General features: G+C 54.9%; 3 protein-coding genes and 1 long non-coding RNA gene across 7 annotated transcripts; 2 read left to right on the top strand and 2 right to left on the bottom strand.

The window, feature by feature from the left end:
* The first annotated feature begins 870 nt into the window (after positions 1 to 870).
* Positions 871 to 3,349, top strand: CD14 (CD14 molecule). The gene is made up of 2 exons (XM_062587754.1): positions 871 to 930; positions 1,919 to 3,349. Exon 2 carries the CDS (start codon positions 1,929 to 1,931, stop codon positions 3,294 to 3,296), a length of 1,368 nt encoding a protein of 455 aa, XP_062443738.1. The 5' UTR covers positions 871 to 930; positions 1,919 to 1,928; the 3' UTR covers positions 3,297 to 3,349.
* An 8,987-nt stretch (positions 3,350 to 12,336) lies between these two features.
* SLC35A4 (solute carrier family 35 member A4) lies at positions 12,337 to 14,677 on the bottom strand. The gene has a single exon (XM_062587446.1). The coding sequence runs from the start codon at positions 14,664 to 14,666 to the stop codon at positions 13,698 to 13,700; it is 969 nt and encodes a 322-aa protein (XP_062443430.1). The 5' UTR covers positions 14,667 to 14,677; the 3' UTR covers positions 12,337 to 13,697.
* Positions 14,678 to 14,738: 61 nt separating this feature from the next.
* LOC134146866 (SLC35A4 upstream open reading frame protein) lies at positions 14,739 to 16,117 on the bottom strand. 2 transcript variants are annotated; one of them, XM_062587453.1, is made up of 3 exons: positions 15,706 to 16,117; positions 15,547 to 15,624; positions 14,739 to 15,427 (listed from the first exon to the last, which is right to left on the bottom strand). In XM_062587453.1, exons 1-3 carry the CDS (start codon positions 15,718 to 15,720, stop codon positions 15,230 to 15,232), a joined length of 291 nt encoding a protein of 96 aa, XP_062443437.1. In that variant the 5' UTR covers positions 15,721 to 16,117; the 3' UTR covers positions 14,739 to 15,229. The 2 variants fall into 2 exon arrangements, with proteins under 2 accessions (XP_062443437.1, XP_062443436.1); XM_062587452.1 differs by having other exon boundaries at positions 15,526 to 15,624; positions 15,706 to 16,111.
* Positions 15,773 to 21,187, top strand: LOC134146867 (uncharacterized). 3 transcript variants are annotated; one of them, XR_009959903.1, is made up of 4 exons: positions 15,773 to 15,969; positions 16,062 to 16,310; positions 17,411 to 17,500; positions 17,928 to 21,187. It is a non-coding gene; the product is annotated as an uncharacterized LOC134146867 (long non-coding RNA). The 3 variants fall into 3 exon arrangements; XR_009959904.1 differs by having other exon boundaries at positions 15,773 to 15,975; XR_009959902.1 differs by having other exon boundaries at positions 15,773 to 16,310.
* The last annotated feature ends 4,505 nt before the right edge of the window (positions 21,188 to 25,692 follow it).

Here is a 25,692-nt window from a genome sequence, read left to right as displayed (position 1 = left end):
TTTCGCTGTCTTTCTGAAACCTTTTGGTGACACAGAGAAATTCTTGTGGAGGAAACTGGTGTCTTTCAAAAAATGCCTAGTGATCTCTGCTCACTGACAGGCAGCATTAAGATTTGGAGCAGGCACCGCCAAGAGCAGTTGCCTCTGGAGCACAGGGCAGAGGGTGTGTGTGGTTTCCTTGGCCCAGTGAAGGAGCCAGCTTGCCAAGAATGCCCGACCTTGGATGAAGAAGTGTCCTTAGCAGCACTGGGCTGTGTAGTGTGGAGCAGATTGTGTGAGAGGCTGAGGGGAGCGAAGAGTATTTTGTCAGTAGATGTCCCATCCTACATGGCACACAGGGATCCAGGGACTGTCTGGAGGCAGGATGTGACAATCCTCCTTCACTGGTGGCTGCAGGGTGCTGACCAGCCAGACTCGGGTGCATTCACGGCACCCCAGCCCCACTGTTCCCCAGTCCTTCCTAGGAAAGCTGAGACTATTGGCACTTAGACCAAAATCCCTCCCTGCCTGCAGCCAAGGGCAGCTGTGGTTATCTGGGAACCCTTAGATACAGGGAAGTGGAGCAGAAGTGACTTAGGGCGGTTGCTTTCTGAGGCCCAGGAGGCCCCGTCACGCTCAGGAAGTTCCTCAGCAGGACTGGTGCAGAGCCCGGGAGCCTGCTGCCACGTGTCTGCCAGCCCTGGGTGCGTGGATCAAGGCGGGTGATGCAGGGCGGGGGGACGCCTGTGTTCACTAAACACAAGCAGGACAGGGCTGCAAAAGAGGAAACAGCAACTGGAAGACACCTGCGGGCTGGAAAGTCTCCTTACGCAGGGGAAGATCTGGCTCTGGAGAGCAGAACCTAGGAGTCTGACACCTGAACCTAGGAGTTGGCAACAGCGAGAGAAAGCAGCCACAGCACAGGGAAAGATTTCAGTTGTAACCTGGCCGGTGAGTCCCTGGACAGCCCCCCCTCCCTTGCTTAATGCTGCTTCCTTGGTGAGGGGTGGCTTCATGCAAGTGCTTCTTTGCACCAGGAGGATAGATTTTCCCTTGGAGAATGGTGCAACCCCACGATGACACAGAGAGGTGGGGAAACCACTGTCCTCGGAGGTATTTGAGACTCAGCCAGAGAAAGCTGTGGCAAGCCTGGGCTACTGCCGGCAACAGTCTTGCTCCGAGCACGAGGCTGGACCAGAGACTCCCAAAGTCCCCTTTCCACCACTTGTAGGGGTCCTCGATTGAACCGAGACAGCACAGTCTTAGGAGCTCTTAATCTTTAACTGCCACTTTTTTGCAAGCTATTAATAAGACTCTCCCATCAGAAAAACAATCTCGGTGCTGCCAGGGGCGTTAGAGAGCCTCAGAAATGATTTCCAGCTGTCCACTTGCCAGCTGGTAATGAATCAAATTCCTGTGTGAGAAAGGAAAATATGAAGCCCAGTGCTGCAATTTCCTGTCCTGGACTGCGCAGAGCCACGCAGAAACCCAGATCTGTGGCTCTTCTGTCTTGCAACCCGATAGATCGGGCTCTGTTGTGCATTGCTCAGCATTTCTCATTTTTCCTGATCCTCAAAATTTGCCGGTCATTTAGACACAGGAGGCTCTGCAGGAAGGTGACCCAGGCATGAAACTTGTGTGGCAGCCACTGCCTCGGGGGGAGGTCTGCTGTCTGCGTCTCAGCCCTGTCTTGCTGAACTCCTGCTTTTGGGGTTGAGAGCTTTGCACTGGCAAAGTGACCAGGCGCAGGGGTGCTGGACCCATACGAAGGGCAGTCAGGCAGGTGTGGGGAGCACCATCTCTGTGAGGCTATCGCATTGCTCAGGCTCTCCTGTGCTGAACAGACCCAGATCAGCCCTTCCCATTCCTTTTGTGCTCCTCTCTGCTGCCACTGCCAAAGCAAAGTGCTGCCTTTCACCTTCGCGCTCTTCATTTCTAGGCTGTTCGCCATGAATGTGGCCATCCTCCTTCTGCTGGGGCTGGGCCTGGTGGAGGGAGAAGGCAGGTGTTTCTTCAACCGCACTGAGGAACATTGTGTGTGCCGTAGCCTGTCCGAGGAGACCCTGGGGAGCATCATCCAGTGCCTCCCAGCCTCTGTTGTGGAGTTTTGGGGGGGAGACCTGGAGAAGTATGCAGCCTTACCTATTAGCAATCTGCAGCCCTCCACCATGGACTTGCTGGAAACCCTCCACATCAGGAAACTTGTCTTTGGAGACCTCCTGGTGCCTGAGGTCCTGCTTGCCAAGGTCTTGATGTTCTTTTCCTACACCCGAGTGCAGGAGCTGGTGTTTGAGAGCTGCAGTTTTGCGGGTAGAAGTAACTGGACCGAAATGGCCGGGTGTAACTTACCCATATTGACCCTGCGCTTCCACAACGTGACGTCAGCCCCTCTGACAGGCCGTGAGCAGGGCTTCTCCAGCCTAAGCAGCTGGCTGGAGACACTGCAGGAGCTGGCAGTCACCAGCTCCCATGTCACCACCCTGCCCTGTGCCATCGGCAGAGTTTTCGGAACATTGCGCTCCCTGGATGTGGCACAGAACAGCCTCAGGGATGACAGCTTGATGCCCACCTTCTGTGAGGGTGCATTTCCACAGCTCCAGTTACTGAGTCTGCAACGCAACAACCTGACATCCTACCACAGCGTGTGTGAGAGCCTGCAGCTGCTGCATGAGCTCCAGCATTTAGACATCAGCCAGAACAAGCTCATTGCTGGTCTGGCCTCCTCCTGCCAGTGGCCGATGTCCCTTCGAATCTTTAACTTATCTGGCACTGGCTTGGATGGAGTCCCCACACCTCTGCCTCCCAATCTAGAAGTGCTGGACATGAGCTACAACCACCTCCATACTTTAGACATTTCTTTTGGCTCCCTGAAGACGCTCCTCCTCAGCCAAAACATGCTTCAAGATGCCTCCTTCATCAGGAATTGCCCCGTGTTGGAAGTCCTCCATCTGGATGACAATTTGATCCCAGAGCTGCCCTGGGATGAGGTGCGGGTCCTGGAGCACTTGAAGGACCTGGCTGCAGCTGGCAACCCCTACAACTGCTCATGCTCTGGGGCCAGGGGGATCCAGACACTGGCAGCAATGGTGCACCTAGGGCCGGCCTGGCCCCATGGCTATGTGTGCCATGCACCCCCTCACTACCAGGGCATTCTGGTGAAAGATGTGCCTGTCTCAGTACTGCAGTGCAACAGTGCTGCGGTGATCACTCCCATCTGCATTATTCTTGCCTTACTCTGTGTGGCTGGAGCAGTCTACCTGGCCAAATCCAGGTACAGGCTGTTCCAGGACTGCCGCAGGGCTGTGAAGGGGGCGTAGGACCGTTCCCACCAGTGCTTCCCATACAGCAGCTTGGCTATGGCACATTCAGGGGGCTGCAAGGCTGGGAGCTGCCGGGGAAGTCTCACAAGGCCCCAACATGCTGGTGGGAAACTCTCTGGGGTCCCTAGTCCAGCCTCCCCTGTGGAGCAGGACTGTACTAGGCTTTAGCTCAGGGGGGCCACAGCTTTGTCTGGCCAAGTCTTGGAAAGTCCCAAGAATGGAGTTTGCCCTTGCTGTGCTCTGTCCCAGGGCTGCACCATGCTAGACAGAAAGATTTTCCTAACGCCCAACCTGAACCTCACAAGTCCTAATTTGCACCCATTGCTCCCATGGTCTCGTCTGCCCTGAGCAAGAGGAGTTTGGCTCCATTGTGCTTGTTCTTCCCTCCGAGCAGCTACTGGCTCCTCTTGGATCCTCCCCCCGAGGCTCAACTTGGCTGGACCATCCCATCCCAGCTTCCCGCACCTCTGTGTAGCCCTGTGCCCTCCAGCACAATCATCCTGGCAGCCTTCACAGATCCCTTTCCTGCCTCTTTCCTGACCTGAGGGCTCCACACTGGGCCACATCTGTAAGGATGTCTGGTTTGTGAGGATATCTGCTTAATTGCTATTCAGCCTAAGAGAAAAAACACAAGAAAGGAAAAGTGATAAATTAAACAACCGCATATGCAAACCCTAATGAGCAGGAGATAATGGAGATGGTAACAAAGACCAGAGCTCTCAAGGCACTGGTGGGTGACCCTCTCCAATGCAACCTCAAAGAGGTTCAACCACAAACTTTGTAACTGTTAAGAAAGCAGGTTTATTCTGGGTTATCAGAATGGGTCTCACAGGAAAGACTGAACTGATTAGGAGATGTTGAGGATTATGGAAGTGTGCAAAACTTACCAAGGGATGTTTAAGAGAAGCATCAAAGCTGAAAGGGAGGGGTCATGGTGAGTGGCTGGGCAAGGAACAAGCACAGGAAAATAGAGAGGATGGGGAAGAAAAGGGGCTGGTCACAGGTAAGCAGGGTTGGTAAAGGACTTTGCCTGGCTGAGCCCTGCACTGGTCCCACATTTTGTGTGTGACCTCCCTCTCTATGCTTCGGTGGTGTGTGTGAGTGTGTGTGTGTGTATGTGTGTGTTGGTTGTGTCACCTGCTAGCAAACACAAGTTGGATGACCTGTTGAGTAGGAAATCAGAATATAGAAAGAGCCAAGGTCAGAGCTGGAGACTGGATAAATCAGGCCCAGGGTCCAGGCATGGATCCTGGATGGTTTGGATGTCTGCTGAAGGGTTTGAGGGCCTGTGGGTGCGCATGTGCATGGGGATCGAGGGTATGTGCCGTCAGCGAGTGTCAGTCCTGATCTGGAGGGGAGGGACGGAGTCAGGCTGCCCATGTGCTTGTGTTCATGTGAGTGCTGTAGGTATTTAGGTGGGTGCTGGTAACAGCAGGTTTGATCCACAGGGTTAATTGTGTCTGTACTGTGGGTCTATAATTGCATTTTTGAATTTGCACTCAGCCTCACAACTGGCCAGACCTGGGAATGGGGAGCGGCAGCTTACATCTAGTGAACTGGGAAGGAGAAATCCTTGTGTTTTAAAATCCTAAGACTCACCTTCCCATGACAGCATCCAGGAGATGACTCTGCCAAGCCTAAGGGATATCTGAACCCTTACTTGACTGACTGTGCTCATTTGCCATTTCCTTATTTGCAGTCATGGCTCATGTGCAACCTGATATCACCCTCATATCTGAAAACATTTGGGGAAGCAGAGGATCAGGGAAGCAGGGGCAGCTCCATAATCTCCTTCTGCAAAGGGGAGTAGTGGCAGACATGAGACAAATGTGTGCATCTCCCTGTGGTGCCTGGTCCCATCCAAACGCAGGGAGCAGGGGCTGTCCTGGGATCTCTCTCTTGCATCTCACAGTCTGTATTTCCATGCATTGTGGAGACCTTGGCTTTAGCATTTCCTTTTATGCTTTCTTGGTATGACTGATTTCAAATAAATGTGGTTCCATGGTTTGTGGTTGCTCCTTGTGTCTAAAAAGCCTTCATGATGGTCCAGAGTCCCTCCTCTCCTGCTCCTACCTTGCAAGGATGTCACTCATGAAGCTGGGAGCTTGCTAACACCAGGCAAGTGATGTCAGGTGCCCACTGGCCTCCCATGACCCCATCGGCTTCTGGGGCTGGCAGCAGTGTTGGAGGGAGCTGGGCCACAGGGCCTGTGGGGGGCACGTGCTCTACGGCGCTTTGCCAACCCACCATCAATTATGCATGAATGGCGCTGGGATGGCTGACCTCACACCCTAGCAAGAGCCCTGCCCTCTCCAGCTGCTTTGTCCGAGGGCCAGGAGAAGTTCTCGGGGCATCATTGCCATCAAACAGCCCCATGATGAACAATCTTCGACACTGTAAAACCTCACTACTCCGTCACCAGTTGGGCTTGGTGTTGCAGGATGCGACCTCCAGGCTCTGGCCCTGCCCAACTCTGCCCACACGGCTGTGCCTGACACCCATGAATAATGCACGGAAACGCGATCACCCCTTGTAACCTCATCCTCTGCCCTGTCCCAAGCACCAGCTCCAAGTTTGCTCATATTGAGCTGGTCATGGATGCTGAGAAGGTGAGCGTCCTTGGGTGGGACAGCACAGGCTGGTTTGGGGGGATCTGCCCTCTGCCTTTGGCATGGTGTGGCCTGATGCTGCTCAGGCCTGAAGGGCTCGTCCAGCTCTTTACGGTGCTGAGTGGTTGGGGCAGGACCCAGCTCACGCCCCCTTTACCACACATCCCTCCAGGCCGAGCAGGATGTGCGCGTACGAGCAGCTGTAGGACTCCACCGGGCAGCAGGTAGGGCCAGGGCTTGGGAAGTGGCTGCAGCTGCAGTGTCCCAGCCCCTTTGGGCATGGGGCCCTGCCCAAATGCCTCCCCAGGGAACTAGGGTTGGGTGCTGTGGTGGCACTGGGTGGCACTGTGGCACTGGGACCATGGGTCATACTGGTGGGACTGGCCGGGGGGGGGGGTTAGGGAGAGGGAATCCTCCCCCATGCTGTGGTGCTGAGTGCCATGGTCACAGCAGGAGGGCTCACAGTGATGGCGAATGTGAAATCCCTAGGAGCCGGCTCTGAGGGAGGGGTAGTGGGGTCTGGTGGGGATGGCACCCTCCCTGCATCACCCACTTGTGGTGTTACAGGGCTGGGGCAGAGCCAGATGGCCAGCAGCGAAGATCCCGCACGGCTCCTCTTTGCGGAGAGGGAGGTCCAGGTGAGAATGGCAGGGACAAGGGAACTAAGGGGATGAGGGTTCGTGGGGGATGAGATGGGAGCAGGGGTCCCCATCCCAGCCACCTGCCAGACCAGGACCCCCAGTAGAGGCCTGTCACACTCAGGATCCCAATGGGTGCTGAAGCCTTTGGTTGACCTGCCGTATGCCTCTCTGGATCCTTCTGGGGGGGTTCTGAGAGCTAGCAGAGAGCAGGAGAAGGAAGGGGATCTCCACCATCCTCCAGGCCTGTGCCAGGCCCTCCATGCCATGCCCAGATGCAGCACTGCCAAGTCCCTCCTGCAGCCTGCGCTGGTCACACTGGAACAGCGGACAGCTGACCGTTAACATACTCATTCCCTCCTGCCAGGAGAGCTGTTTGACCATCGATGGCATCTTTCACTTGGACACAGGACAGGTACTGTGAGCTCTGGGTCCTCCTTCTAGACCCCCATCCCTACATCCCTCCCCAGCTGGGTGCTCCAGGGACATGCTGGCCCCAGGCAGGGGCCTATCACTCTGCAGCTCACCTGGCTCATCTCCAGAGGTATCGAGTGCCACTGCCAACTCCTCAGAGGTTGCAGGCAGTGCTTGGCACCTTGGGCTTAGTCCTAGGCGTGGCTCTACTGCTACTCTTCACCACCTCCTGGCTACTCTTAGGTGCTGGGATGTGGCTGCCATCTGTGCCACACCATCTGTGCCATGCTCTGTGCTGTGCTCTGTGCCATGCCATACCATATGTGCTGTGCCATCCCTGCTATGCCATCTATGTCTCTCCTTCCAGGAGAAGGTTTTGGAGCTGGCAAGACCCCAGCTGGCCCTGGTGCCCCTTGGCTATAGTGTATCCCTGCTGCTGTGGGATCCTCATGGTTCTGAGACACAGCTGCCACTCCAGGACATCATCTGGCAGGTAAGGGCACAGCCATGTGGACACTGGACACATGACAGTGTGTCCAGTGTGCCCTGTAGTGCGGGGCTCTGGGCTCCCACCCGGGCTGGTGATATCAGGCTCATCCTGTTGGCCCTGATCCTGCTGGTACAAGAGTGAAACCCAGCCACAGGTGTGAGGAACCCATGGCTCCTAGCTTGGTCGGCTTGTCCCTAGGTGATTGACAGTGTTTTCCAAGAGCTGGAGGCCACAGAAGGTGACACACGGGGCATGCAAACTGTCAGCCTGGTGCAGGTATGGTGAGAGCAGGGCTGGCTGGGACAGGGTGCCCCGGGTGGGGGTCCCACTCTGCCACTGCTGCTGACTAGCCACTGCTGTGCTGTGAGGCTTACACTGTACCAGTGTCCAACCCCAGGGGCTGAAGACCTTGAGATTTCAGGTTTTCTCACCCCCTCACAGGTCTTTGTAGGCAATGGAGGCCTGCCCTGCCTCCCTGTCACCCTGAGGGGCTGAGGGTGTCTCCAAGCTTCCCCAGCAGCATGTCACTTGCCCTGCTCCAGCAGCACTGTGGGCACAGGGAACCCTCTAATATCTCCTTTCCCACCACATGTCTGGACTTTGGGGCTTTTTCTGATGCTGACCCTTCTTCATGGCTTGAAAAGACCCTCCCATCTGTGCTCAGTTGGCATAAAGAAGATGCCAGCTTCCACTGCCAGGCCAGGCTTTTGCTTTTGGTTCCCAGATGCTGCCAGGGCCTGCCAGGCTCTGCGTGCCTGTCGATGTCCCAGGGCAGTGGCTCTCTCCAGTCCTGGGCTTGGAAATGCTGGAGGTGCTCCAAGACATATTCCTTCCCAGCATTCACATTTGCATGGGCATGAGCAAATGAGGGCTCCAGTGAGCAGGGCAGGTCCCAGCAGCCCCATCTTGCTGCTCTGTTTTCTAATGCTGCGCCTTTCCAGGTCTGTGCCCAGGGAGGAGCCTGGGACCTGCTCCGTCCTGGTGGCCAAGCCCTGCAGGTGATGGACATTGCACCCCTGGGCTTGTAGGTATCCAGTGCCCTATGTTCTGGCATCTGCATTCGGGGGCGGGGGCTGATGGCCAGGCATGGGGCATAGGGCTGGGACTGGGACATAGTGCTCATGCTCCAGTCCCTCGGGGATGTGGGGTGAACATGGCTCCACTTGTTCACTCTTGGCTCTCTCTGCTTCCAGGATGGTGGAGGAAGTGATGGAAATCGCTGTGCCAGACGCCCGAGCTGCCATGAGCATCTACGCATGGGGGCTGGGTGCCCTTCCAGCACCGTTCCCTGGGTGCATGCAGTGCCCCGTGGCAGATGGGTGCTCAGCTGCACAGGGGTGAGGGATTTGGGTAGCACCTGAAGAGGGATGCTCTGGGAACAGCTTAGCTCAGAGGGCCAGAGCTAGGCTGGTGCATAGGGAGGGACCAGGCCGAGGTCACCTCCACAGCTCCGCTTACCCGCCTGCCTCTCTGCAGGGCCAGCAGCCTCTTCACGCTCACCTTGGAGTGGGAACTGGAGGGATGTGGGTGCCGGCGCTCGGCTCTCAGGATCCTGGCTGTCTCCGGGGGCCCCGGCCCTGAGCCGTATGTACCGGAGCTGCGGCTCTGCCTGTGGGGCTGAGCCAGCTCCTCTCTCAGGGACTCCCATGAACCAGCAGTGCCGGGCAGGGGGGTGAGGACAAGGTTCGCTACCTGGAAGAGAAACTGTTTGGGCTTCAGAGGGGCAGGAGAGCCTTGGTATCCCAATGGGAGCCTGTGCCTGGGAGCTAAGGGAAGATCCCACTACCCCTCAGGCACACGGGCTGGCTTGCTCCCACTCTGGCCCTGTCTGGCTAACTGGGAGACCAGTCCCAAAGCTCTCAGACTGGTGCTCAGCCCAGCAAGGGGGTGCAGACCCTGCTGTGATGCTGCTGTGCCCCTCACCTCTGTGCCCCATCGCTCCCCTCATGCTGACTCTCCCCAGGCTCTCACCCCTGCTTGGGGCGCTGGCTACAGGACGCCCGCCGGCCAGCGCCGGCTCCCTGCCCTGGGTCATCGAGCGACTGCTGGAGGGGAACAGCCTCACATTCCTGCTGCTGTGCATGACGCTGCCAGGTAACCCCGGGAAGGGGATAACCGCCTCGGGAGGACCTTCCTCCCACCCGGCTGCAGGCACTTGGTCCCTGCTCTCCTGCTGCCCTGGGCCCTGCCTGGGGATGCACGTGGTCATCAACAAGCCAGGCACCAGCTCTGCCCATCTGTGCCAGCCTGGCCCATCTGCTGCGATGCTGTGCTGGGCCTGGGGACATCGCTGGGCCCATGCACACCACAGCCCCTATCCAACCATCCAGACATTTTTTTCAGACACTTCTGGAGAAGATATCCTGGCAGCCCTGGCACTTGCTGAGCGGGTGAAGGGGCTGGCCAAGACAGTCTCACCCACCCACTGGGACCCTGTGCAAGAGGCCACGGTGCGGCAGGTGGAGATCCGAGGGCTGCGGGCCAAGCTGCTGGCTGGAGCGGGCCGCCCGGAGCAAGAGAGAGCCGTGGCCCAGCTGCGGAGAGCACTGCAGGAGCTGCAGGTAGAGGGATGCCCCGAGCACCATGTGCCTCAACTGGGACCCAGGGTGGCACCATCCCCCCTGTTGGATGAGGTCTTGGCTGTGTCCTGGTGTTACAAACCCTTGTCTGGCACCATGGGCAGGGAAGGGAGCCAGAGGTAGCCTGCCTAGGGGGAGGGGACAGTGCAGTGAGACATGCCCATGCAGTTGTGCCATGCCTGGCAGTCTCCAGCACCCTAGCAAGGATGCCCAGTCCCTTCTTCCAGGTGCTGAAGAGCCAGAGGTGGGAGAAGAAGCAGATGGCGACCAAAGCATTCAGGGCAAACCAGATGCATCAACCTGGCGCCAAGGTGGGCACAGGCCAGACCTCCCTCTGTGGGGACAACCTGGACATAGAAGAAGCCCCAAATCCTGGTGACATCCCCATAATGACACCTCCTATTCCCACAGGACCTGGTCCCTGCAGAGAACCCAGCACTGGGCAAACAGCCTAGGACCCAAGAGCCCCTGGATGGACCCAGTCTGGAGCAGGGGGAAGGTATGGAATATGGAGACAGAGATGTGCCACTGTGCCCTGGTGGCTGATACATGGGCATGGGGCATCACTTTAAATTATGGGAAACCCCTCTGCTCAGGGGACTTGAAGAGGAAAAGGGTTCGTGGCTTTGGACTGGCTTCTCCAGCCCCCTACATCACACTTATTTTCCTTCCCTCTTGCCAACGAGGAGCCAGTGCTGCTGAGAGCTGCTGGAGAGGGAACAGCCAGGGCCCTAGGAGGGCAGAACAGGGCCTGCCAGAAGAGCCCTTGCAGGGCAAAGCGCCGTGGCAGTGGGCACCGAGTGGGGCTGGCGTGGTGAGCGAGACCCTGCTGGGTCCCTGTCTGGGGCTGGGCAAGGGAGTGCCTCACTGTAAGCCCTACAGCTCCAGTCCAAACCCTCTCTGCTCTCTCTCTCAGGCGAGGAGCCAGTGCCAGCCCTGCCTGTCCCAGCCCTGCCTGTCCCTAGAGGTCCAGTTCTCCCTGGCCAAAGCCCGGAGGCAGCGCCTGCAGGCTCAACACCATCTGCTCCTCCAGCAGGAGCTCGGGGAGTTTGGGGATGAGGTAGCGCCAGGCCAGGAGGTGAGTGGGGAGGTGGGCACAGGAGAGCTCTGAGTAGGACAGGGGCAGAGACTGGAGCTAAAGTAAAGCCTTCAGCAGGAGCTTCCTCACCTCCCTGGAGCCACTCTCCTGCGGCAAAGCAGCAGGCAAGAGCCTCAGGCAGCTGCCACACTCCAGCGCAGCTCTGCCCTTGTCCTTGTCTCTGCCCCTGCAGCGGGACACAGCTCACCGGCAGTGGGAAGTGACTGTGTTGAGCCGGAGCCTAGAGGCAGCACGGAGAGAGCGTGAGATGGCTGAGGAGGATCTGGAGGCTCTGCTGCACAGTCACCGGCAGGAGATGGAGGCCTGGAGGCAGCACACACTGCAGGTGGGCATGGGGCGCACGTCCAGGCTGCTGGCATGGCCCTGGACAGCACCAGGGCTGCATTAGGGAACCCTAGTTGCCTCGCAGGTGTTTCAGGCCCAGCGGCGCCTGGCAGAGGAGCAGGCAGAGGCACTGGATCGCCAGTACCGGGTACTTCTGCAAGAGGCACTCCAGGATGCTGTGGAGCTCTCCGCACAAAACCAGCAGCTGAGGGCAGCCAAACAGCAAGGCGCAGCCGATGCCGCCACGCAGACGTCCTGAGCCAACAGCTCCAGGGTGGTGGGCACGGCTGCTCTGGCAGGAAGGAAGGGATGTCCACAGGTCCCTGCCACCTGGGTCCACACCATGCAGCACATGTAAGCCACCAGCCCTGATACAGGTCAGATGGACAGGCCCATCCTCTGATTGTCCCCAGGGCAAGTCCTCCAATCTAGCCTGCTCTGGCTTTGGAGTGCTGCTGCTGTAGGAGTCTGGCGAGGGTACAAGGACAGGACCCTCACCAGTGGAAGAGGAGCTTTTTACCCCTGTCCCCCGGGGAAAACCCTGTGCTGCAGCAGGGCAGGTGTCTGCAGGAGCACAGGCTCGGACACAGCTCTGCTGCCTAAGGCTGAGCCTCAAAGGTGCGCAAGGTAATGAGACCAGACAGTGCACCGGCAGGGCCCCCTGCGGGCACCGTGCTGACGCGGACGAGCACAGCAGCAGGAGCAGAGCACGGGCCACAGGAGATTTAACAGCCCTGAGGGTGCTGCCACATGGAATAAAGTGGGTGCCCTTCACCAATGAGTGTTGTCAGGCTCAGATGTGCCCTGGGCCCCTTGAATGGCGACTGCGTAGGGCTCTGCCAAGCAGAGCAGATGCCTTCCTGCAGGGAGGACAAACACATGCGTGCTGTTGAACAGCAACTTTAATAATCCCAGCAGAGCCAGCACCGACTTCTGCCTGCCAGGAACTCACCAGCAGCAGTGTTCATGAAAATCCAGGTGCCATCTCCCCTGTGGGGAGTGGGCAAAACAGTCCATGCACCCTCATATTCCCCATCTGCTCAGTATAAGGCAGTGGCGGAGGGCAGCCACACTGTACCCAGGAACGGCAAACAAGCCCCAAGGGCAAAAGCCCTTTGGCCAGGAACCGGGGTGAAAGACAGGCTGGAAAAAATGCTGAGAAGAGGTGGAGGGAGAGACTCCAGGCTGTGCCATGAGACTCTCCAGAGCAGCACGCAGCTCTATGCAGAGCACCATTAACCTTAAAAGCCCAGAAGGAGAAAACTCTCTTCCTCACATTTCTGGGTCCTCAGAAGTGGCAAGGATCAGCGCAGGGCACCTCCTACCCAAGGACTTCAGTGCCAGGCTCCCCTAGAGATGAGGGCTGGGGATCAGCTGGGCACTTGGGGTGGACATGGCTCCAGCCACAGGAAAGCACTGTCCCACAGTGTTACAGGAATAAAAATGGCACCAGAGCAACGCTGGCCTGGCAGATTGTGCAGCAGGGCTCGGTAAGTGTACATGTGAGCCTACAGCACACCAGAGCTAACCGCTGCAGGGGAATCTTTGAGCCAGCAGTGCTTGTTGGCACAGGAGAGAGTGTGTTCTTTGGTGTGTAGAAGATGGGCAGAAGCAGCTGGACAATGCAGTACGCTCTGCACCAGGCTCCATTGCAGAGGCTGGGCCCATCCAGTGGTGCAAGAATCCCAGGACATGGAGCGTTCCCTCTTCCCAAAGGCACTTGGAGCCTGGCTGGCCAGGAAGCTGGCCAGGCTGGAGCACGGTCCAGCTCTCCCAAGCAGGGGCACTCTGAAAAAGGGGCCAATGCTGCTTTGTACACACATTACACTGCTAAAATAGGGGCAGAGAGGTCCTAGCCCATTTTTTCTTAATGGAACTTTGTCAGCTCCAGGAGTGGGAGGATTTGGACTCGGTCCTGCAAAGAGCAGGGCACAGAAGGAAGGTGCCAAACCAGCATTTTCAGCTCCAGTCCTTTGGAAACAGCGATAGGGCACCCCCGTCCCAGCACGCCATCTCCTGGAGTCCTTGCTAGTCTTGCATGCACTAACCAAAGCCCTCACGTGCACTTGCTCCTGCTCAGTAACAACTCGCATTCAGCTGCTCTGCCTCTTTGCACATAAAGAAGGGCAGGAAGGCTGATGGTCCGAGCAGTGCTATGCTTCTTATATAAGCCAGCCCCGATACAGCAATGACACCCCTAAGTAATGGCTGCCCTGGTACTGCATGCAGGGCAGGAAGGCAGTAGCTATGTGATCCCATAGTATAAGTGAACAGCAAGGCCAATACTTGCAACAGCGACGAAGAAGAAGAGGGTGAGCTGTAGGTCAAAGAGGGTGACGGACAGGAAGGCGTTAACAAGGATGGAGCAGGAAATCACAAAGAGCCTGGTGATGTTACTGCTGTGCTTCATGACCACAGACATGATCAAACCATTCAAAGCCTGGCTGACCACGATGACCAGCACCCAGGAGGAGAAGCCCTCCAGGAAACCTCCCTCTGTGCTGCTCCAGAAGTGGCCAGTCACATTGAGCAGAACCCCAAAGAAGTAAAGGAAGAGGTTCTGGAGGCTGAGAGGTAGAGCCTGGGCTTTCAGGATAGCTTCTGTGTATACAGCAGACAAGCCTGATATGAGGCAGTACACTGAGATCAACAGCAAGCCCACCAGTGTGATGTGCAGCTGCATCTTGGAGGGGTTGCCAGGGTCATGCGGGTCCTGCAGGCCTCCACAGCTGTAGCTCACCCCAGCAGCCGTCAGCAGGAAGAGAGCCAGCCACTTGCGCATGCAGAGCCTTTGGCGCAGAAAGAAGCTGTAGAGGAGTGCCGTGCTGACGATCTTTAAGTTACTCAGGACCTGGTAGGTGCTGGGATCCATGAAGAGCTGCATGTGAACCACCAGGTTGTTGTTTGCAGCATAGAGCAGGGCAGAGAGGCCAAAGGGGGCAACATGATACCATGACACAGAGCCTCCCAACAGCTTTCGGTCCCAGATCAGCAAAAACAGGAGGGAGAACACCAACTTCGTCAGTTCAATAAGAACCACAACAGATGAGGAGCTGAAGGGGATCTTCCCATCCACCTTACAGAGGTTTAGGAGGGGAGCATGAGAGCCATATATGGCTACAGACAAGATCAGCATCAGTCCCCACAGCACCCTCCGAAGCAGCCAGTTCGCAGGGCTGAGCAGAAAGCCAGCAGCATTACCAGACATTATCATTCTGGAGTGGCAGCCAGCAAGGGCAAGCTGCTACCAGGGCAGGGAGGCCAGACAGACTTGCACCCTAAAACATTCAAGAAGAGATCAAATACCATGAATTTAATGAGTTCGATTAAGATACGTTAACTGTTACATTTGTGGTAGAACGGAACAGTTTCATTCTTCATTCAGGAGAGAGCTTCAGGCCTTGCCAGGAAGCCAGGCAAAGCATGTTCCTCAGGCACAGCGATTACTGGATGGAAAGGTGCACGGGCAGACGTGCCACCGACAGCTTTTCACTCCACAGGGGAACAGGGGGAGAAGTGAAGGGAAAAGGCAACTGGCAACCACTTGGCTGCTGACGCTTCCAAGCTACGAAGAGTTAACGGAGCAATCGCCTCTTCCACAATACTCTAATAAATATCGCAGAGCCAGACTTGCTGATGTCTCAGGAGTATCTGGTATGAAGCATTTTTCCAGCAGAATGGTGTATGTGACTGCTGTCCCCAAAAGCCCATCTGCTCCTGCCACCTCACCGAGAAAAGCTGCTTCTGGAGAGTCACCTCTGCCAAAACCACTCCTCTCTAGTCCCGGCCTTTTTTCAGAGAATTGAAATAGTCCCGGATTGTCTTTTCGACGTTGGGAACGGCGTAGTTCTGCGCGGCGTATATTCCCGTGCACGTCCCAGCCACGAACCCCAGCACGGCCGAGAAGCGCAGTTTGGCGACCACGTAGCCTGCCAGAAAGCCCTTGAGAAACGGAGAAGCCAGCAGCGAGCCGTCCTGCAGCAGCAGAGCGGGGAGAAGCATGAGAGCCCCGCGCCGAGCCGCGCCGCGCGGAGCCGAGCCGCGCGAGGCCGCGCCGCGCCGCTCGCCGTTACCTGCCCCACGCCCGCCTGCACCTCGTCCTCCACGCGCCGCTGCAGGCTCTCCAGCTGGCCCTTCAGGAAGGCGAGGTCCTTCAGCTTGGGCACCGAGTCCTGCGCGAGAAACACGTGCTGCTAGACGGCCACGGCCACGGCCACGGCCAAGAGACGCCGCGCGCCCCGCGCCCCGCTCACCTTATCGTCCGCCATCTTCCCGCCGGCGGCGCACGCGCAGCCCGCGCCTCACGGGGCGCCCGCAGCGGCGCGCGGCGCCATCTTGAGGCGGGGCGGTGGGAACGGCCGGCAGTCCGGAGCTCCTCACGCGAAGGGGCTGCAGCGGCTGCTGGCGGCTGCCCCTGGCGCGGCTGGGCAGGGGGGGCGGTGCTGGGGCCGGAGAGGCGCCGCTGGGCGGCAAGCAGCAGCCTTGGCGGGCCCGCGCCCTGCCCGCTTTCCGCTCTGGTAAAGGTCTGCCTCGGGCCCGTGGGCTTGGGGATCCCAGTCGGCCCCCGGCTGGGCAGTTAACTGCAACCACCGAGTCTCTCTTCCCTCAGGCCTAGGGAAGGAGCAGCTGCAGATGAGCTTGGAGGCCTGGCCAAGGACGCAAAGGAGAAGAGGAAAGGGGTGGAGGCAAAGTGCTGCCTTCCTGCCACCAAGCACGGTGGGGGACCACCTTCCTGCTGCCCGCTCCACATTCCTGCCGAGGGGAGGAGGAGCTGCTGCACGGGAAGTGAGGGAGCAGGTTGAGCCCAGCCCTTGAGCTCAGCCCTCTTCCCTCTGCTCCAGCTGCCTGACCCAAAAAGGTATGTAAAAGGGGTCCCTGATTATGGAACTCCCAGTCCTTTTCTAAGCCTTTTGTTTTATGCCTCTGTTTTTACACCTCTACCTGCACTCACCCGAGGATGCTGTGATCCACCTGTGGGCAAAGGAATGTCCTCCTAGTCATGGGGGGACTGGCCCCTGCAGTTCAAAGGGGAGCCTTTGTGAAAGACAGAAAACATCGAGGAACCAAACTGAGTTAAGGCAGCTGGGTGAGAGTGGGAGTCCAGAGGCAGGGTTCAAGGAAAGCACTGTCAAGGCTGGGAGGGCCCAACTGAGGTTCTCCGGAGTCAGGACCTGCCCCTCTGCAGCCCCTGTTTCATCAGAGTCTCCTCCCTTCATGTCTGTACTGCATGTGGGTCAGCTCTTGTGTCGTAAAGGCCTGTTCTGTGTAAGTCTGTGTGAATAGATAACTGCAGATGGAGGTGAAGAAGTAGCTATTTGAGAACAGCAGGCCAAAGAGAGGAAGAGTATGTGCTAAGAGACAGATTGTGAAAGTCTCCCCAAAACTGATGTGGTCTGGAGACTGGCAGTGGTGTTGAATCTGCAAGAACTTAAAAACCCAGCATACTATGAACCTGCTGAATCTGTACCAGGCTAGCATCACAGGCTAGCATCAGCTGTAGGTTGTGTAACTTGGACCATGACCAAGAACGCAGAGGCTGCTGTATGCAAACAGAGACTGCAGCATTATACAAGCATCAAATGAGAGAAGAGCCCCTCTGTGCAATGCTGTAAGCTACTACCTGGAAACCCCTGCTGTGTCAGTGTGACCCTCCACTCCTCAGTAATCATCTGGAGTCGGATCCCAGGGGTTGTCACCCAGGTAGCAGCATGGTGAATGCAAGTGACCTGCATGAGTAAGTCACTTTGTTGTGGGACTGGTTATGTTTCTAGTAATACCAGTTAGAGTCTATTAATAGTAACAGCTTAACGACTGAAAGGTGTTCTAATAAATTTTAGCTCTGACTTGATGCACCTTAAGATAAAAGGTAATTGCATACCTGTTCCACATCTGCCCAGAAGGAACGTTTGGGAAGGGGAGGAGTTGGGGACCCCTCTCACCCAGCTGTGTGCGTTGCAGTGCCTGGAGACCAGCAGAGGATATGCAACAGCTCACCAAAAAGAGTCTGCAGCTGCTGATATGGGTGCAGTCCCTGTGCCACCATAGCAGGTGAGGGAGTTCACCCATAGGGGTGGTCAGAGAGAGCAAGTTGTCCCCACAGCCCACACAGGAGAAACAGCAGTTCTCAGCTGTGGCTGTGCTCACAGTACCACCTTTCACTGCGGTCTGTCAGCAGGGGTCTGTCAGGACATGCTTGGTCCCAAATGTAGTGGCTGGATATTACTTGCCAATTCTGTGGCTGGGACTCCTACCTGCCCACTCCCTGGCCGTAGGCGGTGGTACCTGGACAGCTTTCCTTTATCCAGCATTGAGGGGTAGAGGCAGCCCCCTCAGGTCTCTCCTGCTGCAGGTTTCAGGGCAGACATGATGGTTTCTTGCTGTATCAGGCTATGTCCAGCCAAGGACAGTACCAGCAGCAGGAACAAGAGGCAGAATCTTTCTCATCCTTATTAAACCATCTTCCTCTCTGTTTCAGGAACAGAACACTTGTGTTTGTGCAGACGATGCTGTGGGCTCTTCACTCACCAGTCAAAGTAGATTAGAAGTCAGTGCTTTTTTTTCTGGGGGTAGAAGGTGACCAAGGCATCCTGTCTGTATCCATATCTGCCATGATTCTTCGGATCGCTGTTCTTGCCATGAGCAGCTTCCCAGGTAGACTTGAGCATATACTCAGGTATGATGGGAGCAGCAGCCTAGTTGGCTCTTCCTTTTACTGCAGACAAAATTTGCTGCCTGGAGCAGTGGAGATTCACTCTCAACTTTGGTCCTAAGCGTAATGTTACCCAAGGGGTGGAGCAGGCTTGTAGGGTCTTAGGGTTGCCAGGCGGGACCAAAGCAGGAGTGATGGGCAGAGGAAGGAAGTTTCGGGTTTTACTTCTCTGTAGCGCACCCAGAAACAAAGGGGCTTCACCTTTGCCCTGGAGCTTAAAGCACATTGGTGAAGTGGCAGCTCTTCTCTAGAGCTGCTGGGATGAAAAAAAGCCTCTCCTGCCCTGCTGGGCTGTGTTCCCAGCACTCGCAGGTTATATCTCCTTGAGGAGGAGTGGGTGAAGCAGCAGCTGCTACTATCCTGGGAGGGGATTTTAGGGATGGGTGAACCTCTGTAATGGCAATGGAGGGGCTGGATCAAAGAGAAAACGACTAACCCAGTCAGTAGCTATGTCTCTTCTGGGGAGATCTCTCTGCTAAGAGATAAGTGTAGTAGCGGTTCCTAAATACAGTAAATTCACTGTGGGGGAACAGAGGTGGTTGGACTGAACTGTCCTCTGCCAGCTACCATATAAAGGGCTGAGGCATTTTGTTCCACTTGACTGTTTTGGGGACCAAAGTGGGAGGCTCAGTCAGCCATTTCTGGGAAAGAGAGCCACATGCATGTAGGACAGCTCTTGGAGACTGCTGGAAGGGGAGTCTGTCTTCAGTCTCCAGCAGCCACAAAGACAGCCTGCACAAATCTGACTCATGTCTGATACAGTTTTTAGAGCAGAAACTTCTTTTCTCCCCACCCAAGAAACATGAGCAGACAGGGCTTCTGATTTCCAGTATTTATTCATATTCCAACAGTGATATTAATATTGATTTATGACAGTGCTTTACAGCCTTGTAAATGGAATGTAAGTACATAAGTAGCTGAAATTTTACTTTCTGTACCTTTGTAAAAAAAGAGAGCGCAGTGGGACAGGAAAGCATGTGTAAAGGGGAAGGAGAGAAGGAACCCCAGGAGAACACTTGCTTCTCCCACCATGACCCATGAAAAGAAGTGCAGTGGGCAGACAGCAGTAGGGACATGGAGATGGTTCTCAGCTACCTTCTCTTAACTCCAGCAGCATAGCCCAAGAGCTCTTCCAAAGGAGGAGCTGGGGAACAAGCAACTTGTTCTGCAAGCAAGTTCGTTCTTTTTCTTTTGGCCACAAATTAAATAAGTGAAGAGCTGCTTTGTATCAGTTGTGGCTCTCCAAATCTTACTCCCAAGGGTAAAAATGATGCAGCATGTTGATGAGACGTGTGATTCCCACTCAACTTTTCCCAGTAGCTCCACAGCAAGGGGTGTATAGGCTGCCATAAGCAGAAAAAGCCAGTGGGGGAAAAAGTGCGGCAGGCCTGCCTGCTTCCGTTCTTCTGCAGTATTTTATCCATGGGTTAATGAATACAAATTCTAGTTACTGCTCCTTCTGCAAGGTTGTCTGGAAAACAAGCTCACTTACCCTTTGCGGCTCTCTCTGGTATTTCACAGAATGGCCCTAAACAGCTGGTCAAAGGATGGGTAAGAGTTGAGATAGCACTTACCACCAGCAACAAAGACAAGGGCAGAGCATGGTTTTCTATCACCAGCCTGGCAGGCCCATTTGAGGGTTCACACTGAAATGCTTTGACCATTTTTGTACAGAAAAAGAACAAAACTCCACATTGTGACAATTCCAGTCCGTACCACATTGGGAATAAAAGCTCTGTTTTTTTTTCAAGCAGAGGGAAGGCCTGATGCACTGCTGAGTGAACTTGTATCATTCAGCTGCAAGTGACCTGAAAACCAGCTCCCAAAGACCTCAAGATTTCCTGCTGAATAGAGGGGAAGGATCACCCCTCTTAATGTGCTGGCAATGCTATTCCTGATGCTGCCCAGGATGCCATTGGCCTCCTTTGCCGTAAGGGCATGTTGCTGGCTCATGGTCAACTTGGTGTCCACCAGGACCTCCAGGTCCTTCTGTGCACCTGCTTCCAGTTGCTCTTCTGTGTGGGTATGTTTCTTCCACTGGGATGAGAGAAGACTGGTGGTATAGGGACATATCTCTGGAGGGAAAAAAGCTGCGGTGAGATGTGACCTCTTTGGGGTGTGAGCCTCTGGAGGGAAGACAGCCAAGATGGGATGCGTCTCTGCTGTAGTTTTCTGGCTGTAACTGGTGGTGATCCCCTCCAAGGGCTGATCTGTGCGTCCAGACACCAGTCTTCTGTGCTGCCATCCCAGGCAGAGCCCTGTGGGTCGCACTGGCCTCAGGGAAGGGCTGGGAGGCCCAGGAGCCCGATGGCACCAGCCCCAGCACTGACATGACACACACCATCCAGCTTGGCAGGGGAGCAGACCACTGGGTCAGACTGGGCTCTCAGCCCAGTGCCCTACAGGGCCAGGGCTAAGACCCCCCTGTCTTGGCTCCCCAGGGCCCCAGCCATCTGGAAGACGAGTGAGAGGGCCTGGCTGGGAATGCCCCTGACCTGGCATCATTTGCAAACCATGAGTGGCCCTGCAGCCCCCACAGATTCCTTTGGTGGCTCTGCAGCCCCTGTGGTGCTCCCTGTGGTGGCCTTTCAGCCCCTACAAAAGTCCTTCCAGCAGCCCTGAAGCTCCCGTGGTAACCCTGCAGTTTCAATGGTAGCCCCTGTGGCCCTGCAGCCATCCTTAGCCCCTCTAGGTGCCCTTGGCCCTGCACAGCTGGGCTACTTCACCCACACTTGGTGCACAGAGGCTCCATGGGGCCTGGGGCAGGAAGCGACCCATGCTCACACTAGGGTTGGGGTGTGCGGGGCTGGCTGCTGGAGCCTGGCTACTGCCTTGGTCAGTAATGTCACCAGTTATTCCTCGAAGGACTTCATGAGAAGAGGCATGCAGGTTGCAGCTGTTGTGTATTGCAGAGGCCTTCAGCATCAAAACAGTTCCCTGCCTTCAGTCAACATCTTACAGTTCAGGCCAGTCTGGATTGTTAAAAAATGGAAAATTAAATGATGCAGAAAATGCTTTTCTTATAATCTAATGTTTTCACCATACTCTTCTTGTGCAGTTAACACAGGCTTTCTCTTTGCTGGCCCAAGAAATAGCAGGTCAGGTGCTGTGCACCTGCAGACCAGTTCACAGGGAAAGATGCTGGAATATCACGGCTGCCATTACTTTCTCAGTCAGGGCACAGAGCCTGCAAAGTATTTTACTTTCCCACCACCTCGCTTCACCCTCGCAAGACACGGTTTTACTTGATGCTAGTACCCAGGGTGACTGAAGAGGACAGTGTAGGGAGGAGAGCATGCATCTACCTCTATCACCTGCTGTTGATCAAAATTTTCAGCATCAAAAAATGCTAAGTAGAGCAAAAGGCTCCTCTTTTGCCTTACCTCAGCATGTCACTCTGAAAGTGGCTGCAGCACGACTAATGCTGCCAACATTGCTTTGACCTCCCTTCCCTATGTCCTCGGAGCTTTAAGTTGTTTTTCCACTGCTTTGCCTGTGCACCTTTCCTAAGCACTGTGCAGACATATTCAGTGTGACACGTTCACTGAAGGTGCCAGTGAAACCCTGAACTGCAGCACTTATATCTTGGTAAACACACACTACCGAGCCACAGGGGAATTTGAGGGAGCAAGAGAAATGCACATTGCAGATCCTGAGCCAACAATTTTATACGCAATTGGGGCAGTGGATTTTCTCTGTGTACTGCCCCTCGTGGAGGCCACTCCAGGATTTGAAGGCTCAAAGATATAAAGATGGGTGTTCACAGTCGCAGCTATGCTCTGAAACAGGCAGCGTGCAGGAACATCAAGTCAGCCCAGTGAAGGCTTCCTGACCTTCAGACGGCTGGCTGCTCTCAAATTCAGTTTATACACACCCATAGTATACTTCATACTGCTTGCACTGAGACAGTGGGAGGAGGAAATCGAAGGCACTGCAGAGTCAGTGCCAGATGTACCATCGAGCGGAGCAGTTACTTAATATCTAATTTAAGTCTGAGAGCCATGAGAGGCCAAATGTGGCTGACAGGCATGCTGAAGCACTGGGTTGCTATTTTCCTTGCTTTGCAAGGATGAAAAGTTTGCGAGGGTGTAAAGTTTGGGATGCAAAACTTTAACTATAGGCAGGAGATGGCCCTTGGGGAACTGCCATCTTCTCGATTACTTCAAATAAACTCATTTCTCAAGCAAGGTCTTAACTACACGAAGGTAAAAAATCAGTCTGAATGCAAGGGCTGTTTCTGGAGCACATGCACAAAACTTGAAAAGTGCAAACCGTGCAGGCTGACTTTGAAAATTGAGATATTGCTGGAAAAAGCACTTGAGGGCAGCATAGCATCACTGAAAAGCCATGGCTGCTCACTGCCTGTAGCAGCTTCTTCAGGAAACACCCACTCGTGGCCTCTCTGACAAGCACTTTCCTGCAGAACAGCAGGAAAAGCATCTTTTCCTCCATTGAAGCACGCAGCTCCCACTGGCTCCACGCACACGTATTGGAGCTGTATTGGTGATACCTGGTTTTACTGCAGCCTCACAAAGCGAAACCAGCAGCGCAAAACTGATTGTGACTCACCATCGTTCACAAAGTGTTACCACCACTCCAGAGTGGAGGGATCAGCTGAATTGACCTGCTCTTTAGAAATCGTATGGATGTAAGATTTAGGGATACAAGTGAAAGTAGGTCCTGGTGAATTTTGTTAGCTATTGTCAGGCTTCAGCAATATTTCACTTTGGCTTCTTCTCCCCTCCTGCGCACCTCAGATAAGGAAACAGCCTGAATTTGCAAGCCTCCTTAATATGACCTTTTTAAAAAAGCAGGAAGTTTCTTCTCAAATACTTCTAGGCCCAAGTGAGGATGGGGTTGTTGTTCATGGGGGTGGTGGATGGGTGGGAACACAAGCAAGGCTGGGGACACTTTGGGCCACTCGGTACTGGAGATGGTTTTAGAGCAAGTCAAGTTTCAGGGTCTTCTAGAGGATTTGTTTTATTAATGCCAACATTTATATTCAAGCCACTGCATAACGTTTTAGAAGCTTTGAAGTTCACCCTGGCTTTTCCATTAGAAGGAAAATGTTAAGACATATATTTGGCACAAGACTTGAAGACACAGCAGACAGCAGTCATCAGGAAGGTAAGCAGAAATGGGAAGCCGCTACCCATTTCCCATGATCCAGTTGCTAACTGCCAGCATTAACAACCTTTGCAGGGACAAAGTCCTACAGGCACAGTCAGTGAGAGCTAGATGGAGAAAACCAGCATCAGGATCAGCTGCTCCGATTCATGAACAAGCAAGTGATAGCATAGCTGAGAGCAAGGAACACTGCATCTTCTTTCCTCCTCTTTGAAGCCGTGGGTCTTTCCTATGCTGCTCAAGATGAGATGTGAATACGTAAGCATTCTGTACAGTGCAACTCCAGTTCCCACCAGGAACTGAATTAACTTAAATGGCTCAAAATAAGTTCCTCCAATTTTAAGCAGAGCATTGATGTATTCATAGTTTCGGGCCAGAGAACTGCACAAGGTTTTAAATTTGGAGACAAAAAGGGTCACTTCTCTGTAGCAAGCAGTAATGCTCCACCTCAAACTCTTTAAGCAGTGCTGGGTACTAGGGGATCAATGTGTGGATGTGTTGGAAAGGACTTTAAAAAGCCAGTGCTGAAGAGAGCACAGTCTGAGCTGAGAAGAGATGCCAGATCAAGGGATCCGGCTTGCAGTGCTGGTGACATTTTGCTGATGTGAGACACAAGTTATCTTGGTGAATTTTTCTTGCCTTTCAGCTCTGGAGTAGGAGCAATCCAAACCTGGCCACGGTACCAATGTCCATTGCTACCCAGCAGGAGATGGGATGAGGTTTCCCAGAAGAGCTGGATGGGATTTCCAGCTCCCAACACGGTGTGTCTCACAGTGAGCATCCCAGAGCATGGGATTAAAGGGCACAGCAAACTGGCCGGGGTCCCTCTCATGGCCATATGTGAACACTGGTCTGGTACTGCTTCTCATAAGCATCTGCCACACCAGCAGCAGTTTCATCTTCTAACTGCAGATCCTGGACAGCGAGGGTTAAGATGATGCTCTGCACCACCTTGTGTTCGAGAGGACTAGCCAAAGGAGGCAGTTTATCGGTGCGTTTCGTTACTATGCATCCCAAATGAAAACCTGGCCGTTAAAATAAGACAGCTGCTGCGATAAAGGTGGCAGTTCACAACCTTTTTGTATAGGTACCAGAGCCCAGCTAGGCAGCAAGGTTTGCTGAAGTCAAACGGCGGCACAGATCAGCGGCTCCTGGCGGTGGCAGGGAACCCTCTCCTCTGCGCTGAGCCGATGTTTACCGAGAGAGGGATGAGACCGGTCCTGAGCCTCCAGAGAAAAATTGCCAGGGAAATCTGCTGATGTTTCAGTACTTGCATCTTAAACCTCTCATCTTAAACCTGTTGAGGACGAAGCACCTTTCAGCTCCCACCCTTCTGCTGAGTATTGGTGGAGTCAATCTCAAAATACCCAGGACTTTCAGGCAAGTTATCTTTAGTATACATTTCCCTTTAGAGAAAAAAATACATATTTTTGGAGAGTCTAAAGGGATTTTAGGTGGTAAGGGTAACCTCCATAAAAAAACCTCCACACATCTCCATAAAAAGAAATCCTAAGCTCTCCATTTCCAAACACAAGCACCTGGTCTGCACTGGGTCTTTAAGAAAACTCTCCTACTGGCCACGCTGAGGTTAGAGACTAACACTCACCTCTGCTATAGGGAGCAGGACTGATGGATCACCGCTGGCAGTTAGCAGTCACTGCTGATTTCTAATCACCTGCAAGGAGAAAAGACCAAAGTGTGCCTCCGTAATGACTGCCAGCTTGGCAGCTCCGTGGCTGCAAAGGAGCAGGAGCTCAGCTCATTTGGATCCAAGCAGTACTGACAAAATTTGCTGGGCAAACAGCTAAGCTGTGAGGAGGAGCTCCGGGAAGCCTTGTCCTCGCTCGGGAGCTGCAGCCGAGCTTGGTCCCGGCACCGCTCCCGGCCAGAGCTAGGTTGTGGCCACACTGCGCCCAGCTCTGTGCCTCGCTCATGCGTGGCCAGACCCTGTGCACTGACTGATGGCCATGGTGCTGGAGCATGGGCCTCACTGAAGTGAGGCTGTGTTGGGGCCCCAGGGAACCAGCAGGGACATCAGGGCTTTTATCCCCTTGTATCTGTGGGCTGCTGAGAGCTTGGGGCCGCTGCTGCCCAGCCTAGCACGTACCAGTGGTGGGCCAAGCTACGTCTGCGTTTATGCCACCCTGCAGCACCTTCAAATACCCGCAAAATTGGGGCACCCTCAGTCAGAGCTGGGGGGGGGGGATACTGCAATGAGTGCAAAACCTCAGCTGTTTGGTGGCTCTTAGAGAGGTTTGGGGTAGGAGGCAGTTGTCCTCTGTCTGTCAGCTTGGGCAGGGAGCTTCCACTCGCTTTTGAGGCTTGCTTTCCTCCTACATGGGATTCAGCTCTGCTTGTGCTTCGCGCTGCCAGCAAAGCCTTCCAGCCTGCCTGCTTCCTCGGT

Source organism: Rhea pennata, chromosome 14, assembly GCF_028389875.1.
Source record: "Rhea pennata isolate bPtePen1 chromosome 14, bPtePen1.pri, whole genome shotgun sequence".
Classification (NCBI taxonomy): domain Eukaryota; kingdom Metazoa; phylum Chordata; class Aves; order Rheiformes; family Rheidae; genus Rhea; species Rhea pennata.
The sequence above is the reverse complement of the archived record's forward strand: the minus strand, read 5'-3'. Positions and strand labels throughout refer to the sequence as shown.

Bases quoted from the DNA above. Each gene is read 5' to 3' on its own strand.
- CD14 (XM_062587754.1), top strand. From the start codon at position 1,929: ATGAATGTGGCCATCCTCCTTCTGCTGGGGCTGGGCCTGGTGGAGGGA.
- SLC35A4 (XM_062587446.1), bottom strand. From the start codon at position 14,666: ATGATAATGTCTGGTAATGCTGCTGGCTTTCTGCTCAGCCCTGCGAAC.
- LOC134146866 (XM_062587452.1), bottom strand. The intron at 15,428-15,525 runs GTAACGGCGAGC...CTGCTGCTGCAG, and splicing joins TGCAGGCGGGCGTGGGGCAG to GACGGCTCGCTGCTGGCTTC.